At 38.2% G+C, this 20,084-nt stretch overlaps 1 protein-coding gene across 5 annotated transcripts in view; it reads left to right on the top strand.

Annotated features, from left to right (window-relative positions):
- Nucleotides 1–20,084, top strand: part of LOC108140860 (protein sprint) — a 113,197-nt gene that overhangs the window by 79,741 nt on the left and 13,372 nt on the right. For all 5 annotated transcript variants that reach the window (XM_017263846.2, XM_017263849.2, XM_041710083.1 and 2 more), the window contains one exon: nt 7,063–7,320. In XM_017263846.2, coding sequence (XP_017119335.1) covers nt 7,063–7,320 — 258 coding nt within the window. The remainder of the gene's footprint in view (nt 1–7,062; nt 7,321–20,084) is intronic.

The raw sequence follows: 20,084 nt of genomic DNA, 5'->3' as shown, positions 1-20,084 counted from the left end.
TTATGCGCAACTCTTTTCAACTCATAAAGGAAGAACTCTGCTGACAAATGCAAGGGCTCACTGAAATTAATTAGACTTATACATTTGTAATATAAATATTTAATATGTTTTAAATCAAAATTAATTGTACTTGTGCATTTATAGGGAGTTTGCATATTTGCGCAGTATTAAGTAGCTGCAACATGATTTTAAAGAGAGAAAATAATTGTATAGCTGTTAATTTAATTTGAAATTTAAATACAAAAAAAAATAATAAGTGTGGTCTGACTTTAGAAATTAGTTTACAATGGTTAAAAGAGGATCTTGTTGACTTTATTTCTGTTAAATTTCAATGTTAACTATTCAATAATGAAAATGCTATTTTTGACGCGTTACTATTAATTTTTGTTTGGCGTTCCATAAATACACAAAATTAAAGTTTTTAAAGTACGTGTACCATTTAAAAATAAATTAAAGAAGATATTCTTGACTAGATTTCTGTCCCATTTAAGCCTTTAATTTTATTTTAATTTAAAATATAGCCAGTTAAGTATTTGTTTTCCTTTTCCTTTCTGTTTTAAGTTCGCATAAAGTTTCTGATTTAAAAAAATTCAAAAAAGATTTTCTTAACTAGATATCTCAACCATTTTAGCCTTAATGAGTATTGTTATAACAATATGTATGTTGTTTCCTTTCTGTAAGTCCGACCCAAACTTTCTTTTAAACCCTTTTATGGAAAAATATTTTCCGAGTGGACTGCGTGCTCAAAGGATAACTAAATATGGGACCTGGGAGATGCACACTAGGCACACACTCACATACATTAAGCCACACACACACGCACACACATCAGTCAGTCTGTGTGATGTCTAGCTGCTGTTGTTCCCATTGCGGTTATCCCTACCATTTCGGGGCATCCTGCTGCTGCTGCTGCTACTGCTGTTGCTGCCATTAAATGTAATTCTCTGTGGTTTTTATGGTTTTTTAAAACATTCAACAACATTTTACGTGGCTGCTATTTATCTTTTATTTCCACGGCTGCTGCACTCCCCTCTTTCCTTCTTTTGTGGACTTCCTATCATGTCCTGTGCACGTTTTGTGTTGCTGTTGTTGTTAGTTTTCAGTTGGTACATTGAGACAGAAATGTTGGTAAGTTAAACTTGAAATCTTAAAACAGGAATACGAAATTGTAAAGTTTGTAAAGAAATTATCACAATCCAGACAACTTAGAATAAAAATAACAGGCTTTAAAATACAATAGTTAATTACTATGATGAGTTCTTAACGCTGATTTAACGAACGAATAATTTAATTTATTTTTTAACAGAAAATTCAGGAATTGGAAAGTCGGAAAAAATATAATCTATATTTTATGTATAGGTTTCATTGCCATTGGGCTTTCGTATTCCTCATATATTGTTGCATACTTTTACCCACCTTTTTTTTTATGAAGTAACCCCACCAGACTTTGAAAGACAGAGTTTTTCTTTCAGTGCACTTGCTCCTGCGCTGCGACGGGTAATAATTCAGTCTCGAGTGCAATTTGCCCGCACGAGACAGAAAAACAGCGGGTGCGATGGGGCCAGTCCTATAGAGACACGTGCACGGCAGCTTATCGCTCTCACCTTTTGTCAAACTATTAGTTGAAAGAGAATAGATTCGGCAATGGGATGGAAAACGGCATCGTGCACCGTGGGACTGTTAATCAGCTTTATGCGAACAATGGCCAAAAATCACTCACTCGTTCTATATGATTTTTATGAAATTAATTTCACGCTGGGACCTGCGCCCCGATAAGAGAAGCTTTATGTGGGGATTTCGCACTCACACCCCGCAATCATATGAGCCATTATCTTGATCGGACGGCATGGCAGCCGCAAAAAAGGGAAAGTGAATGTCTGGGGGTGTAAAATCATTTCAAATTGACTCGAAGCCGATACAAACAGCACTAGAAGAAATGCCAAGTCAACGTAGAACTTTGTATTTGTTGAATTCTAAATTATTATTAGCTATAGAATTTACATAAATTTTAAACTATATTTATTTGAATGCTTGAATGAAGAAGTTTAAATATCATCTCAAGTATTGCAGAGCTTGTCCCTTAACTTCTTGCGATTCCGTTGCCTGATTTCATTTCCGCAAGTCTCCAGTGCAACTTCCGCTCCTCTTTGCAGTTTTTTTTTATTTGGCAAGTTCCCCCTCATTTGTCGCATTTGAACAATTTTCATTGCTCGCTTTTCGGCGGCGTAAAATAAATAGTTTTCCCCCCATGCCCTTTTTCTTTTCTGGTTTTTATTTTTGTCTTTTCCTCTGCTGCTTGTTGTGTAATTTATTAAATGGCAGTTGAGTGAAAGAGGTGGAAAACTCCCTGGTGAAGTTACAGGGCATTTTGTCAATGGCTGGGAATTTTTATATTGCCATCGAATTTTGGCCAAAAGTATTTCACCAATATTGGCAAGATAGAGATACCAGGACGAGACTCAGACTCAGACAATTGTTTGCCAATATTTTAGCCGAATTGGGAAGTTAGAGGCGGGAAGTTTCCAGGGGGTGGAAATGAGATTGGGTCGGTATGAGAATGAATTTCCTTTTCGACATCTGCCAGAACGGAACCCAGAATACTTTCTTCGTCTGTCGTCGCAGTCTGGCTCGTTCAACTTCCGCTGCTTTCTCATGACCGTGAAAGTGTTGGCCCTGGCCCTAGCCCTGGCCCAAACACAAAAGTCGGCTTTTGGCCCGACTTGGTCCACAACCATTCGCTTCGCTGGCCATTGTTGCATTCACAGATACACTCGCACACACTACGAATCCGAAGAAGCCGCATATAATATGAGTTCAGCGGGCTTAAAGTCGCGACTGTTTGCCCAGCATAACGAGATCCCTTTAGGAAGCCAAAATCAAACAAATCCCCACACACAAGCTCAAAAATCTGAAGTTACACGCGAAGAAATACATTTCATTGCATGTTTTACTTGTTTAAATGCGTTTAAATAATTGTTTGGCTATTTACTTTAAGGAATGGCCATTAAATTTAAGTCAAATAATACGTTGCATGAATAAATTTATAATAATTTGGACCACTGCTCTTTAGAACTCTGCCATTCAAAAACTATTTTAGAATCGACCTTGCCGCTTTTATAGGACATTTTTGAAATTGTAAACTATCAAAAAGGCAAAAAAAAAAAATTGATTAAAAAAAAATGTACACTGGTAAGGCCTCTTTATGGATTTGGTTAACTTACTTTACAAATAAATGTTTTTAAGTCTGAGTTACACCAAATCGGATGAATATAGAAATGCTGCCAAAAGAACATGAAACTGCGCAATTTATTTGATCTTTTATCATTTGGGGATCAAGAAAATCTCATGAAGAATATATCTGAGTGTATTTAAAGGCAAAACAGAAGCCCTGGCAGCATCAACCCTCGGCTTAGATTTCCACCCAAACCACTGTGCGCCACTCAAAATTGCAGCCAGGCTACTCAGAAGTCGATTCTGGTTCTGGGCACGGTTATTTATTTTTTATTCGGGGTTGCTATCTACTGCCCTCACTGCACCCTGCAAGAATTTCAGACTTATCCAACATAAAGCTATTAGATATCCCTGCATGTCCATGTTTTTGTGTCGGTGGGTGTGTGTGTGTGTGTGTGTGTGCTTTTTTTTATGTATTTTGGTAATTCTGTAAACAAATGAGTGGGATCTGGGCAGATAGCTATAATATTCGAACTGGGGAAGCTCAAGGCTAACTTAATAAGTATCGCATTAGAGCGGAAGTGTGGGGATGGCAAAATGGTCGTATTTTTCTTTGACGCGTTCAATTTAAGTTTAATAATGTTAAAGAAGAAATGTGTTTATGTTTTATTGCGTTTATTTATGGAGTTTTCTCAAAGTTGTGAACATATTATTTAAGGCACTTTTAAAGGACTACTATATTTTTCATTTGTAAATGTTGGAATCTTTTTTACTTTACCACAAAGTGTAGTAAAATCAGTTGTCATCAATTCGACAACTATGCTTTCAGTTTAATAATCTTTTTCATTTAGCAACGCAGTTCATTGACTTTAAATAATGTAAGTCTAAGTGCATAAAAAAAAGTTTTGGGCATTCGAAATTCAGTCGTAAAACGGGTAAATAAGTATCATTAGGTTTCTAAATTCAGCATGCATTCGGCCAACATTTAACTCCCTCCTTAACTCGACCACTTTGAAATAGTTTGGGTCCCGGGCGACCGAATAAAAAGTGAAAAGGGACCCCAACGCTGGCGTAATAAGCAATACTTAAGACCTAATGCAGGGTATAAAATATGCGCAGCATTCGCAGTCACCTCGCTCCACGCCTCCTCGCATTTTCCAGGATACCCAGGACACAAGGGTTGCCCTGTGTTCACGGTCGTCCTTTTTGGTTGGGGAAAAACCCTGAAAACGGTCGCCTGCAGTGCGCGTTTCTTTTGCCGCTGCTGTGATTTTTGATTTAAGCATAATTTTGCAACAATTTCGCTGGGTTCTTTGGGGCTGCCCGCTGTGAGATCTGAAAAATTTCAAACATTTCTTCAAGGGATTTGCGCAATTTTCCATTTTTTTTCCTGCCCAAGTTTGTGTGTGTGTGTATGTGTGTGTGTCTGTGTGTTTGCCCTGCCTGCCATCATCTGTCTGCTGGGGATGCTGCCTTATTTTTTTTGCTTGCTGTTCAAGGCTCCCCCTCTATATTACTCGCATTTAAATGGTTGGCAAATAAACAGGCGAACATTTTGCATTTCCATTTCATTGCGTTTGTCTTAAGACCTCTCTCTGTCTGAATGTCTGCGGCAGCTTCTTGGTTCTATTTCCTGCTGCCATTGTCAACTCGGCGTATGATTAATGCGTCAAAGAAGGGACAGCTGAAACCGAACCTCTGAACCCCTGAAACATGATCTCTATTCTACTCCAACTCACTCACGCCCACAGTCCAGTCAACCCAGCCCAACCCGTTTAATAAATGACATCAAAAATTAAAATTCGCCGCCGCCGGAGCGTAATTCAAATTTACTAAAGCAATAGGAAGATATGCATCTGGGATGTATATCAAAAAGGTGAACCAGGCAACCTAATTTGACACTTGCCGGCACTCGAGCAAGTTTCACTTCTTTTCCAAGGACACAAAAACAAAAAAAAAAAGGAGCAAAAAAAGGCACAGGAATCCGTGGCGTTGTTAGTGGTGACGAGTCAAGTCTAATGAAAGGGGTGCTCAGTCGGTGCGCGGAAAACCACTCGACTCGACTTTTTTCCAAAGCCAAAAACACGCTTCGGTGGTTCCATCCTCTAATGAAGGGATTTATCAAGCATTTTAAATTAAACGGGTCCAGCAGTGCGAATATCAGGGCACTTTAATGAGATCCCAGAAGCCGGAATAACTCATTTATTTAAGGGGGTAGAATTATTCAGTCTATGTTTTAATCTAAATCAAATTTTCAAATTCTCTTTTCATAAAGTAATAATAATAAGCGATAAGTTTGCAAACGAAGGAACCACTTTTTTCACCGAAAAAATGTCGAGTTAATGAGACTTTGAGTTTTACAAAATAAATTAACTTGTTTTTTTAGATTCTATTAAGTTAAAGTTTAGCAAAAAAATAATTTCATTCACTATTAAAGTCATTTAAAATTTGTTTTATTTTTAAGTTAACGTTAATTTGTATTTAAATTAGTATTTTACTCAAGAAATTCTTATCTGCGCAAAAAGATAAATTGCAAGTCAAAAACATGAGAAAACATTCAGAATTTTTTATTTTATTTATTATTGGTTCTAGGGTATTTGCTATGGTTCATCCTCGATTATTGCCATCCTATCTCTTATCTATTTTCGAATAAATTAGAATTCCATAAGCATTGGCTTTGGGATCAATTGTGGGCATCGCTAACAGTTGGCAAACATCGTCATCATCATTTCCATTTTGACAGAGGGTGACATGCACACTCATCTACGATATAAACCCCCAAATAACATCCGCCTGCTGAAAAGTATGCTACACAACACTCTCGCCCACACTCACTGGAATAAAGAGGCGAAGTAACTTCAAAGCCAGCCCTTGGCAATTTTCAATTAAAAACGCCTACAACGCGACTGCTTTCGCATGCCTCTGCTGCCATAGAATTTTTGTGTTTTTGTTTCGCTTTGTTTGCCCTGCAAACTCTGCCTGCGGGAAAATGCCGCTTCTGCCGCTCCTACCCCTCCACCTCCACTGGATTTTCCGGCCGCTCTTTGGCACAGCTTTAATGTTGAGCTCCGAGCCATTCTAGAAAAATATCACGACATGGAATTGCACTCGCACTGATGGAGATTACAGAAATATGGCCAGAGGCAATGTGTCAAGTGTCGGAGATTCGTCTGCCAGCCCTGCTTTTCCATTCGCGGAGCACGCTTCTTGGTGCCCCTAAACTTGGTCAAGTGTGGGCTTCTGTGTGTCCCAGCAGCTGCTCAGGAAGTTCTCCCCCACTTGGCCCTCTTTTCTGGCAGTTCTAAGTTCTAAGGTTGTACATTAGCCAAGAAAGAAACTACATGCTGTGTGAAAAAGGCTTAACAAATTGAAACCCTGGAAAATTAATGTTATCTGTGTGTTAGACATTGAGAATTGTAAGTTCCAGATATAGATTCTACTAAGAAGGAAATGCTCCTATTTTATGTGAAGAAATTTCCAATGCTTATTGTTTTTCTGCTGATTAGGATGCATAAATAAACATCGAAGTTTTTAATTTGAAAAATAATTAATATTTGGACGACATTAAGTGCTTTTGGTTATTATTTTTATTTAAATCTTTACTAAAAGTGTTTGGAGACATATTTTAGAAACCCGGGTCAGAGCAATAATAATAAATAGGGACGAAATTAGACAAGAGTGTACAGAAACACAACTACGTGTTAGATGTAGATGCCTATTTAATGATTTTTGCTATTTGTAGACCAAATTTTTAAAATATCTTTGGCACTCTTTGCCTTAAATTAAAACACTTTCAATTAAGCTTACCTGTACTTGATTTAACTTTGAGGTGCAGTAGTGTACAGTTTGATATATAGGTACTAATCCATACCCATCCTTGTCCACTTGCAGTCGCGCACATCCTTGGTGTCGAGCTCGGAGGGTGGCATCCTGGCCGAGGGCGAGACGTCCAGCGAGGACGACGAGGAGGAGCCCGTGGAGGCGGAGGACGAGGACGATGGCGAGGAGAGCAGTCGCGATTCCAGCGACAACTCGCCGCCCTGCGACCTGGGACTCATGGAGCGCCTCCTGCTGACCCATCCGATGTGGTTCCTGCCGGGCATCCAGCGATCCGGGGCCGTTCATCTGCTCCAGGGCAAGGAGGAGGGGGTGAGTTGTCCTTCCTGGCGATAATTATTAATTTATTGATTTAGCTTAATAAGGCAATTTGGTAAATCGCAAATGGACGGTAAAGGGTAGGGGACGGTAAATTAACAAACACATGTGACCACACAAATTTGCACAACAATGAGAGCAGGCAAACAAAAAAAATAAATAAATAAATAAAAAAGGACAGGACAGGACAGAAGGATTCATACATTTGCTGCAAAATTTACATATACAAATTGCAATCAATTAACGACCAGCGGGTCCTGCGATTTCCTGTGATGTCCTGCGTAGCCAGCAAAAACACCAAAACATACACACACACACACACACGGCTAGAAGGTGGCAGGGGAAGATTCATTAATATTACGACAGGACAACAATGCCAAGCCCTTTTAATTGTAAATGTATAAAGATAAACAAAGAAATGTAGTCAGGACCAGGACGCCGAGAACGAGCACGAGAACGAGGACTAGAATCAGGACTCTGCTGCGTTTGCAAATTCATTGAAATTTATCTGACTCGAGCAGCAAAAGGCAGACAATGGGTATGAAGAACGGGAGGAACGGTAGAAGAACCATGTAGTATGAGAAACGAGCACCCATTCACAAAAGGCGACAAAAACAAAAGCCCAGCCAGAAAGCAAGCAAGCCAGCAATGGTCAGCAGGCAGGGATTGATAAAAAGGACCAGGAGCTGGACTATAGATGGCCCAGGACCTCTAGTCTACACTGAAGGAAAAAACAACATCTTAAGTTAGGACTATGTTTCCGGACTTCGGGCCGATTTCTCAATATAAAGTTAGAACTATTTTGTATAACTATAGAACTATTTTGCATAAAATATCGCTTTGATGGCGATATTTCATTATTATCTGTACTACAACAAAATAAGGCAAAAGAAATCTAAATAGTTCTAACTTTTCTCAGTGTAGGCAGAGTGTGCTGACCATTTTGCGATTCAAAGCTCTATGCATAGACAATTGAAATTACGGGAACCGGGTGGAACTGGCAGATAAAACAGAACAGGTAATGGCTGAAGAAGAAAGGGAACTCCTTGGGTTTTGGGGAATAGAATGGAATGGCCAACAAATTGTACAGATTCAATAAGGTAAAGTCTCCCCGACTTGAGCTTGGAGACTGGAGCAGCAATTATCACGTGTTCGCCGGTTGGCAGGAAACTCATTAAAGTCCCAATACGTTTACCCCCTTTATTTTTAGTTGTAATCATTCAATCAGAATATTAAACCAATGCTTTCCAACGAACATTTTTCCATTACCAACTTTATGCGAACGTATTTGCAATTTAGCTTGGAGGGAATGATGAATGGAATTGTGGAGAAGTTACCATTTCAAATTAATTGGTACATGTTTTGAATTACCAAATGAAAAGAGTTGAAAACTCAAAAAGAGGAAAATTGGAAAGTATTTAAAATTTAATACTTTTTAAAAGCATGTCCATTGTTCATTGTTCTGCTAACGTTCGCTATAGTCGGGGCATCTCCGAACTGCACAAGAAAATCGGAAACGGCACGCGCACTCTTTATTTGAATGGATATATGTATATTCTCTGGTTCCCTCGGTTTTTGCTGCTAGCTTAGCAATTTTCAATCGTCGAACGCGCCGTAACAATAGCTCATTGATTGCAACGTCGGCCCGTTTGCCTCTTGCAAGACCACTTCAGTTCACCAGCACTGAGAAAAGATGGAAGTAACTTGTTAAGATATTAAATATTTATGTTCTGCATAAATACTTAGCGTATATTGTGGGCCAGAAAAGAAAAGCACACATTTTTTTAAATTAATTAATTTGTATTTGTATTCTTAGTAGGCCTTCAATCATAAGCTTATGAAATTCAAAAGCCATACAACATTTAATGGCTTATCGATTTTTATAGAAATTCTAATTTAGGAAGGCTTTCGATTAGAGTAAGCGTAAGGCTTTAATCAGAATAAGCTTTTAAAAAAATGGCTAAATAAAAATATTCCAATTGATTCCAAACCCAAAATCATTAAAATATTAAAATGTATTCCAAACCTAAGAATTGTTTGTGTGGGTTGTTATTTTGTTGATTTTCTTAAGCATATTTAAGGATTTAAGATTTCTGCGGCACATTTAAACATATTTATATAACATTTCTAAACCACTTTTCTGATATAAAATTGAAGTAGAAATTGCAAATTAGAAACCAAAGGTTAACCCCTTTAATTTCACAGTGCCTTAGAGTTTGTGGGGTTGTGAAAAGTTTTTCGCCAACTTTTGTATTTTGCTGCTTGCTCTTTCAGTGCGTTGTCGTGCCTCGGAAACTGTCTGCAGTTCCACCTGCCACGACTGCCGTCCTTTTTTTTCCGTTTTACCCCATTGGATGCTCCTTTTCCATCCATTGCTAATTGCATGCGTCAACAGGAGCAAAAGCATCGGCATTGGTATCGGTTCTGCCTCAATTATACTGGTGAACGCTTCGGAAAAGTCCTTAAATCCCCATTAGGATGCAGGACGCACTCCTTCCTCGCCATTGTTTATGCGTTTAATAAAAAGCCATTTAATTGAAATTGAAGTAGCACCCCGCCGTCCACTTTCGTTCGTCCGTTCGTTCGAATTCGCTCGCTTTATGTGTAGTTTGTAATTAAAAATCAATCAATATGTTCGAACTGGACACACACACATTCACAGTGCATTGTGATTGTGGCGTTATATGGGGCTGAAAACGAGTGTTGCGATCCATTTGCCTGCCTGGTATTTTAATTACTTGTTGTTCGGCCTCCCATTCGAACCGTATCGAACCGAAGTTGAACAGATTTTTTCCAACTTTGTTTGCACATCTCTACCGATTCTTTCCGGATACCTTTTACATCCGACTGTGCCCCGCCATCAATCATAAATACGCGTGGAGTCTGGGGCGTGGTCACATGTGCGTATGTCTCGCATTTCCATTTCCCCCAGTTCATCTATACATATATTTTTTTTTTTTTTGTTGCCCCTTCTTGGCCACGGGATTTGTTATGCCGACCACAGAATGTAATTAGCAGCAAATGTCGATGCTTTATGGACCAAACGATGACCATGGATTGGTAGTGGCAGTGGGGTGATTGGTCAACAGCTGGGGCAGCCATTTAATGTCTGGGTAATCGGCTGCAGAGGGAGTTCGATTGGGTGGAGTCGCGACATCATTAGCGCTCGTCACCTGTACGGTGAGCAATGGATATTTGATGACCCCCCAGTTTCTGGGTTTAAGATACTATTGATTAATTTCGATTACTCAATGAGTAAGAACAGAATAGTCGAATAAGATAATAAGTAAAGTATTGCACATTCATTAAAGTCGTTAAGGATTTTAACACAAATTTAAATAACTAGATTAATCAAACTTATATAGATATTTCGACTTGCTTTAGCTTTTATAGTTCGTGAAATCATTTTAAAACAAAGAAATCACTAAGGTTTTAAAAAAAAACTTATAGAATTGTCTAAAAGTATGCTGTGAAAATTTTAACGTCTTTTATTGACTAAATCAATCAGATTTCTGGACTGAAAATATATTGTTGCATACTTTCAGACACTTTTATAAATAATTATAAAAGCCTTACCTTTTCTTTGGCATCCCGGACTATTTTATTTCAACTATTTTGTTTATTGGAGTAACACATTTGATTACTTATTTAACTCCTCTCTGCAAAAGTTAAGCGCATTTTAAGTGAACAATCCATTTTGCAAACCAAACTAAGCTTCCACTTTTGACAGCTGGAATCTTAAATTGCATTGCCGCCCACAAAAAGTGTGCAATACATTTGAAATTCTCTCTGCATTCATAGCACTCGATTCATTCATTCATTACGCATTTTTGTTTTTGTTTTGGTTTTTGTTTTATTTTTGATTTGCTTTGCATTCTACCGATATGAGTTTGATTTGGGAAAAACACACATATCCTTTGATCCCCGAAACGAATCCTGCACTTGTTTTGCCATGCTCTTGAACTATTTTTTGGCTGCTTTATTGACGCCTTGCTTTTGATTTATGAATCCATGGCCGTATGGGCCGAAATGAACATGTTAAGCTGCAGCTAAGGCCAAGCTGCAGTGCCACGCCCACTCGCTTTACGGCCCCCGCCCACTTTGACATCCTTAAATGGCCAAATGGTCGATGGCGATGGCGATGAGAATGGAAAATGCCAAATGCGGAACACAGTAAAATTGAATTTTTTCGGCTTCATCCTTTGTTTGGCATGTGGTGTTTATTTTTTGGTCTCAGCTTACATGGCAAAAAGTCAGACACTGTTCAAAAATAAAGTACAGAAAAAATGTCGAAATGTACATACATTCAGACAGTAGCCACATAGGCGCAGACAGTTTTTATTTATCACCCAAGCCAACCACCGCCATGTGGGATGGGCAGGTGGTCCAGCAGGAGGAGGAGGAGGATATGCAGTCCCACTGGGTGGCAAATGGCCATCAACAACAGGCACAGAGTCAGTCAGTTAGCCAGCTGATGAGGCGATAAGGGAAAGCAGACAGCCGCAGGATGGGAAGATGCCAGCCAGGACATGAGTCCACTTTCCACCGTCCACTGTCTACCGTCCACTGTCCAGTTCAATTCGTCGTCCCCCATCGATGCGAGTGTGTCCGAAATTATATTAGCAACCACATGGCAAGCAAGCCAAGAGGGAGACAGCAACCACTCGATAAGAAGGCAGGAAGAGGGGAATCCGCAGGATGTCGTATTTATTGACGTGTTTATACGGTGCTTGTCAGCCTTGAAGCCACTTTAAATGTTAACTATCCATGGGCATTAACCGTGCATCAATCGTTTTTACACGACTTTCACTAGTTGACACCTTCGTAATCTAATAATAATTATTGAAATCGTAAAATTAGTAAAAGAGAAATATGTTAAGTGAATCGGATTCTTTTAAGGGTTACACACAGCACATAACATGCAAATTTCAAACAAAAACACAACTAATTTAGTTTTCTTTATACATATTTTAATTTTTTGTTAGTTTTTGTCTTCAATATTTTTTTAGTCCTTGAGTTTAAGAATATTTTTTACTGACTCCTATACTTATTATTATTGCCAACATGTAACGTAGAAAACATGTACTTTGTCATTTAAATAATGCATTTCTTGTACTTTTTATGTTTATGTTTGTCTTCACCATTTTCTTCTATAAACTTATAAAGAGTAAAAGCCACTTTTACTTACCTTGCTTTATCCTTATGCCAAGACTTTTTATTCACTTACTTATTTTTTAGTGTTTATGTTTCCTCGCAGTCCGTTTTAATATTAAATGTGTATAAATTATCAACTCTTGTGGTTATGCAAAATAAATTTTTTTGGAATATTCAAAACCTTCTAAAAAGTGAAAGCAGCTATTTCTGTGCCCATATGGTGTCGCACACATGGCGCATTCACTCTTTGGAGAATACAAAAGGGTAACCAGCATCCATCAGTAGAAAGCCACAGGTTCAACATCATCCTGGCTGCAAGTGTGTCTGACTGCATTTCGGCAACACATTTGGCTAATGAATTATTAACAAAAATTATAATTGAAAGCCGTTTGGCAAATGAGTTTAATGCACTTTGTCCTGCTGGCGGCGAAACAAGGATGCTGGAAATGGAAATGGAACTGCGACTGGGGATAATGGGGAAAATGCGGCGGAAAAGCGGCGGAGGTTTTGTCCGGCCACTGATGACTGAGTCGAGTGGAAATAAAGGGAAATCAGCTTAAGGCGGCAGTGGAAAACTGGCAGGGGGCATTCATAGTACAGTGGATTTAAAGGGAAGCCTCGACTCTTGAACTGCCAAACGGAATCCGCTTAGAGAGGCCATTGGCAGGTGAATGGAGCTTGAGCTTGAGGTGTAGGTGGAGGTTTGGGGGGAAAACGGAGAGGAAAACGCATAAATAAGGCGACACAAAATGCCTGCAGAATAAGGGGTGGGTGGGTAGACCTGGGCCTTTGTGGATCGTCTGGGGTGGGTCCACAAATGGCAGAAGGGCCCAACCAGTGGGCTCCAAGTCCATTGGACTTAGTCTTGGCCAGCCAAATTCAATTTTCTATGCAAATACGACTAGACCCACTTGGGTCCCACCTTTTTATTTTTTTTGTTTTCGCATTGATAAATGAATTTACGTGGGGCTAAGAAATGTTTCAAACTCTTTCTCTTAGCCAACTTTATTGATAATAAGCTAACACTCTAACAAACCTCAACATTTAAAATAAAATTTTTGTAGTTCTTTCGTTAGCAATTTTAGCTTAGTTTTGTTTATATTAATATATTAAAACTTTAAATTTATTTTAAGTAGTACAACAGGGAAACTACCAATCGATTCATATGTATCATATCTCTTAAAATAAAATCTTAAATACAATGGCAAAAGGACAATCGTAGCACCAAAATGAATATCAACGATATGCAAATGTGAAATGTGGTAAAGGAGACAAAATGATGCTTCATTTTTCCTGCGTTGCTACGGTTTCACTTTACATTTCCATGCCAGCTCACACAGCGCTCTCGCATTACCAATTTCAATAAAATATGAGATTTTTATTATGTGACCCTGGTGTCTAAGTCCCCCGTTTAATGAGCAGCGAATGGCAAGATAATGGCAGGTCCAGCTTTGCTGTCCTGCCTTGGCATAATTTCGTTATTTTATGCAAGTTTTTTCTATGGCCCCGCTGGCTATTCTGTTTGCTCGAACCACAGAAACCGCCGACACTCATTAGACGCCTCCCCTGGGGCTTTCAAGGGGGTGGGGGGTCGTAGGGTCGGTTGGTTGGGTGTTTTGGGTGGGTTACGCTTTGCTTCGAAGGGAAGGTCAAAGGGGATGGGTGTCATTATATTAGTACGTATTCAATTTCACTGGCCACGCTTTTTTTTTTGGCTTAGAATTTGCATGCAACCCTGAAAAGTAGGCAACATTATTCTATATTTAGGGTATATCGAGTATACGCCGGGTATGCCTGAATAATGAGCACAACATTTTTGTTCATTTCACTAATTACATATTCCTAAGAAATTATTTGAAGCCAAATAGAAATATTATATTGAATTCTTTTGCACAATTGTAGCAAACTTTATTTAAAACACATTTTCATGTTGGCTAGTGCATGAAAATATTTAAATTAAAATTGCAGTTTAAAAAGGTAAAAAAATTTCTGAATAAAATTTAAGATTGCTTAAATTTATTAATAAAATAAATGCCATTAAAAACAATATAGAAAATAGAGATAAAGTATCTTAACATTTGTTTTTAAATAAAGTTTAATTTGCAACTTTTTAGTTTTATGTTTCCAATTTTACGGATATTTAATCGTATTTTCTGGAAAGAACAGCTTTATACTGGACAGGTTATTTCTTTTGTTAAAACAGAAAAGCCAATCTAAGCAGAGATTTAGTGTAACTGCCAATAGCAACGTCATTCAGCGCCTGAAGCTTTCCACTTTAATTGAATAAATTGCATCGCTCATCCGGGACCTTTGAGGCAGCCTAATCTGCCACTCAAGCACCACATCTAATCCGGCCAATGCACATTGCATTCCGGGGCACTTACACCCCGTATTATTTTCCCAGTCCGCTGTCCTTCAAGTGCTTGGCCATCTGGCACAACCACAGCAGAGCCAAGGATCTCGTCCAGGTCCAGATAGATCCCCGGGAGCTGCTGCACTCCATTCCACTCGACTACAGTTGGCTTGGCAGCCTTTCGTTTCCATTCCATTTCGCTGTCCATGACCATTAAGCAGTCAAGATTTGTTGTCAAGCATTTTGATGGCGTCATGATTGATAGACAGAATGGGGCATGAGGATGGGGATGGCTATATATACGGGTGAGGACTGAGGGCATGGATTGCAATGTAGTTGCTGCTGGGTATAACATTTGTGGCATGACTTGATGATTATAGACTAGACTTGGCGCTTGAACGGGTCCAACGAGCGTCGACGAGTCTATTTGCGGCCCAAAACTTGATTACGTCCAAAACACCAGACATCCTGCGACAGCACTGAGCAAATATTTTTATATATACATATATTATAGATATATTATCAATGAGTGATTAAATGTTACATTTTGTACTCTATTATTGGAAATTAATTATTTTGGGAAATTCAATTTGTTTCAATAGGCTATGTTATTCTGTTTTGACTCATTTTTTTGTAAGTGTAACTAACCATAAATGAAGTGAAGCATCTTCTCATGAAAATTTTTAAAATAATTTTTTAAATAATTTATTAATTTGTACATATAGCGTAATTTGCTTGGCAATATCGAAGGGATGCTAGACTAGTTTTTTCGCAGTGTTGTAGCACTTGGCAACGGCTGCACTTTCAATTCGATGGCCAAAACCACAAACAGAATGCGATGGGGGCAGACAGGCAGCAGCTGCGACACGTTGCGCATTGTGAACGGGCCAAAAAAGGGGTGACTTGGCCAAGGATGAAGATGGTGATTGAGCCGAAATCAGAGGCGGCGGAGTCGCATGCGGATGCGGATACGGACGACACTGCGGACATTTCGAGAAATGCAGCCCCGAAGGCACGCGGCTAGAAATGGAAACCGGAAATGTTGTTACCTTCCTTCCCCCCTATAAAAGCAGCAGATGGGGCATTGGGCATCCCGGAAATGGGTGCAAATGCGACGAATCGTTATTTTCTAGAGAGGGGGTGTAGTGTGCGTAGTGTGTGTTCTGTGTCTGATTTGCAACGCCGCAGGGAATCGAGTGAAACGGCGAGGAATGGGTCAAGAGATTTGATGCGGGCGGAGGTCAAAGTTGACTAAAAACGGCGGCAGGAGGTGCGAACATTCGGTGCCATGTGCCGTCCAGTGCACAATAATTTACATGCAATTAAATGCAAAATAAATGCAAAGAGATAAATGATTACCCGTGGAATGGGATGACAGGGGAGGGCTTGTGAATGGATACCTATAGGGGGAATAGAAAGTGAAATCGGGAGAAATACTGGTAGATGTTAATTGGAATAAAGGCCACATTATTAAACACATGTTGAAAATTCCATAAATATGTTGAAATGGATTTTCGTTACATGACTGTTAAAAGGATTTAACATTTATTTATACAAATTAAAAAAATAAAATCGGTTTTAAAATACAACTACAACTGGATCCAAAGGGTCAATTCTTATTGTAAATTTTATTTTGTAAGGTACCATTCTAAAAGCAAGATAAACCTGGACTAATAAAACCAAATATAGCGAAATTATTGACAAAGTTTTGTATGAAAAATTAAATTCGCTTAAAAGCTGTTAGAGAAATATATTTTTGAAAGGTTTTGAAATTTATTATAATTCGATGAAAACAATCAGCATCTGATTGGTAACTACTAATTAAAAACAACATTTTAAATTCTTATTACAAAATATTTAGTAAATATTAATAAAAAGGTTTTATTTTCTTACAAAATTAAGATTAATCCATTTGATAGATATATGTAGGATACAGCACAATGCTATCCTATTGAACATTCCGACCTTTACCCTTTCTACAGCTTTTAAGGGGCAATAAAAACGTTTAAATTTACGACATTTTCAGCCCCAACCCCCAAGGATACACTCGTATTTTCCTGTGTAATTGAAAATGCAATGGCAGCAAACACGGAAATTAAACTGTTAACTGTCTTTTGCGGTTGGCTAGCAGAACAAATCGAAAACCAAACCGCATCCATCAGTCTGTTGGCGAGTGGAAAAGTGCAAGTGAAATGCAATTGGGAAAAGGAGGACCCTTGTGCGGTGTCTACCTATCGTGTCCATGCCAAAAGCACTCCCTTCTGTTATCCTTCATCCTGCCACACATAGAGAATAACTTTGAGACAAGAATACCCTTTTAATTTGGTTAAATTTCTTGTGTCGAGATAGTAAAAAGATGGTTGTTTTCATTTGAAGATCATAACTTTTAAAATAGCATTAGAGTGTGGTAAAAAGTGAAGCCCTTTTAAAGAAATTCCACCCTTTTCTCACAGTTTTTTCTTTTTTTTTTTTTTTTTTGAGTCAATGAACTGGAGTGTGCATTTCTAGGCCTTCCTTGTTTCGCCAGACGATGGCTAAAAGCCTGCAAAAAGCCATGGCCAGCTTTGGAAATGTAAATGGGAATGCAAGTGCAACAGGAAATGGAAATGGCTGACGAAGAGCCATTGTGACAGGTGCACAGTGTACAGTTGAACGAGTATACACCTGTACTTACGGGCACATCCACCTGTCTGTGGCTTTTGGGCCTTAAGCTAATGCATTTCTTTAAAATCAACTATATAGAATACTGCTGGAACAGCAGATGTATGCATTATACATACGGCATTATTTAGCATTATTTAACTGGTCTGTCGTCGATGGTAAATGCCGTTACGCCTTTTTATTGTTCGCCACCCAAATGAAATTTGTCAATTCGAACCAATAAAATGCAGGCACTCAGACACACACATGTCAGTACAGTGCGTTGTAAAACTATAAGTCTGCTCAGAAAATGTTAGCTGGCAATAGATTTGGATATCTAGAAATAAGTAAATTACTGAAAATTATTGCAAAATTAAAATAATAGCGTTGTTCTGAAAACTTAATTTAAAATATAATAAATAAACTTAGAAATTAATATGTGTCTTTTTTCAACTTGCTTACAAAGTTTAAGTCTTTATTGTTTCATTTAATATTCGTTTTACTAAGCTTCTTAAACTTCTGAAACGCAGTGTATTCATGGTACTTTTCTCTATCTTTTATGGTCAGTATCCTTGGCAACCTTTGTGCATTATACTACTTTCCTTGCATTGGCTTTTCTTTCCTTTTTTCAGCTCGGGTCTTTATTAAGTTTTCCTCTTGTCCAATTTTGGTTGGCTTTCAGCCTGTTCAAGGAACTTTTGCGCTCGTTTTGTCTGACCAACTCGATTTCAAGTCGTCTGTGTTTCCAATAAATTGCATTTTCTTGATGGTCAAGCCACGCCCCCTTTGTGACCGCATTATTAAATCAGTATAAGATGTTTGGCACTCGCCGTAAACCTTTTTATTTTGGTTAATGGCATCAAAAGTAGATGTGGTAGCTGAAAAGTATGCTTTAAAAAATGGTTGCAGCTAAAACGAATAAACATCCTCACCCCCTAAAAAAAAAAAACCACCCGTTTCATGGGTTTTTATCATCTTCTTTCAACTGCTTATTGAAAAATTGTGCGCAACTCACACAGAAATCATAAACAACGCCACGGGGTGCACAATTTCTTCCTTTTCCCTTTCTCCCTGCAGTTGGCATTTATTGAAATCTAAAGAAGAAAAATTATATATCTATATACGGTGCGTAGGCGTGTGTGTGTGTGTGTGTGCGTGTATATAATTGCATGCTTTTAGGGTTGCTGCGATTAAATTGAAAAGCAAATACAACAATGCCAGCGGAGAAGACAGACGTGGAGAATCTGAGAATCGGAGAAAGCGAAACACTTAAGAACTTCTCCCCAAAATCGCTGTCGCTTTAATTCCCCTTGAATGGCTGCTGGTGGGCAGAGGATTGGGGAAACGGGGGTTTTAGAACTTTACAGAATTGATTTGAGAAAGATTATGAATGGAAATTATAATGAAATTGGGCATGAAAGAATTAAGAGCTTACACTACTGCAGACTGTAATTTTCGAGCATCTTTTGTGTTATTTTTTCAATAACAGAATTGAAACGAAATATTTTTATGTTACAGTACGACAAACCAAACGTTTAGTTAAAAAATTTAAAATTTCGCTTTTACATGCTCTTCATAAAAACTAAAAATTAAATTCATGAAAACTCAGTTTTATGCCGTAGTGCGAATAGCAGGCTGATTTTTATTAACATTAAATTATTTTTTTTTGTCTTGACGAATGTATAAGCTTTGTCTTAAGTCACTTTATTTTTAAGCCTTTCTCAAAACAAATAATAGAAAATTACTTAAACCTAATTAAGCACATTATTTTATTTTTAATCTAAGCCAATAATTTTTAATCCAATGGCTTTCAACTTTTGTGCTGAATTATTGCAAAGTTCTTCTTTTATGAAAAGGCCTTACTCTGTGCGTGACTTTAAGTGAAACGCTCATTATGAAAGTTTTCACAGGCGATTAGCAAACCAGAGTTTTGGCCCAAGTCTTGGCCATGGTCTTGGCCACACTTGACCAGGTTTTACCCACTGAAGAGGCATATTCCCCCGCCCCATTTTTGTAAGCCATCGTCGCGATTTGTCGCAGCGTCTGCAAAGTTTTTGCAGTCAAAAATAAGTGGAATGGGATGGCAAAAGAAAAATAAGAGCCAAAGCAAAGGCATTGTTGCAAGTCTCGCAAGAAAAACGGAGGAGAGTAGGGACGATTTATCATCCATAAGTGGTAATTCATGGGCGAATTGTGAACGCAACATTTAACGCTCAGTCAGAGGAAAAAGACTCACTTAAGGACTTTAACCACCTCCAAGTTATGCAAAGATAAAACATAATATTTTTCATATATATCATGGGATGGCGAGAAAATCCAGAGAAAGAATGAGAAAATGCTCCATTACGTTTTGAAACTTTATCCGTTGGAATAGAAGTATATGCTTAAATACCTATAGAAAGATAGAATAGATTATTTGCAATAAATTCTAGGGAGGTTAAATTTAATATATGAATTTAAATTATAAATGAGCTGAGAATTAGTTGGATGGGATAATATTTAAACAACTTTGTTAGGGTAAGTTTATGCAAAATAAGTTCATGAAACGTAAACTAAAACTAGAATTAAATAAAAATGTATTAAAATATTGAACAAATTTCTGCTGGTTTTG

Source organism: Drosophila elegans, unplaced genomic scaffold, assembly GCF_018152505.1.
Source record: "Drosophila elegans isolate 14027-0461.03 unplaced genomic scaffold, ASM1815250v1 contig_149, whole genome shotgun sequence".
NCBI classification, from domain to species: Eukaryota; Metazoa; Arthropoda; class Insecta; order Diptera; family Drosophilidae; genus Drosophila; species Drosophila elegans.
The sequence above is the reverse complement of the archived record's forward strand: the minus strand, read 5'-3'. Positions and strand labels throughout refer to the sequence as shown.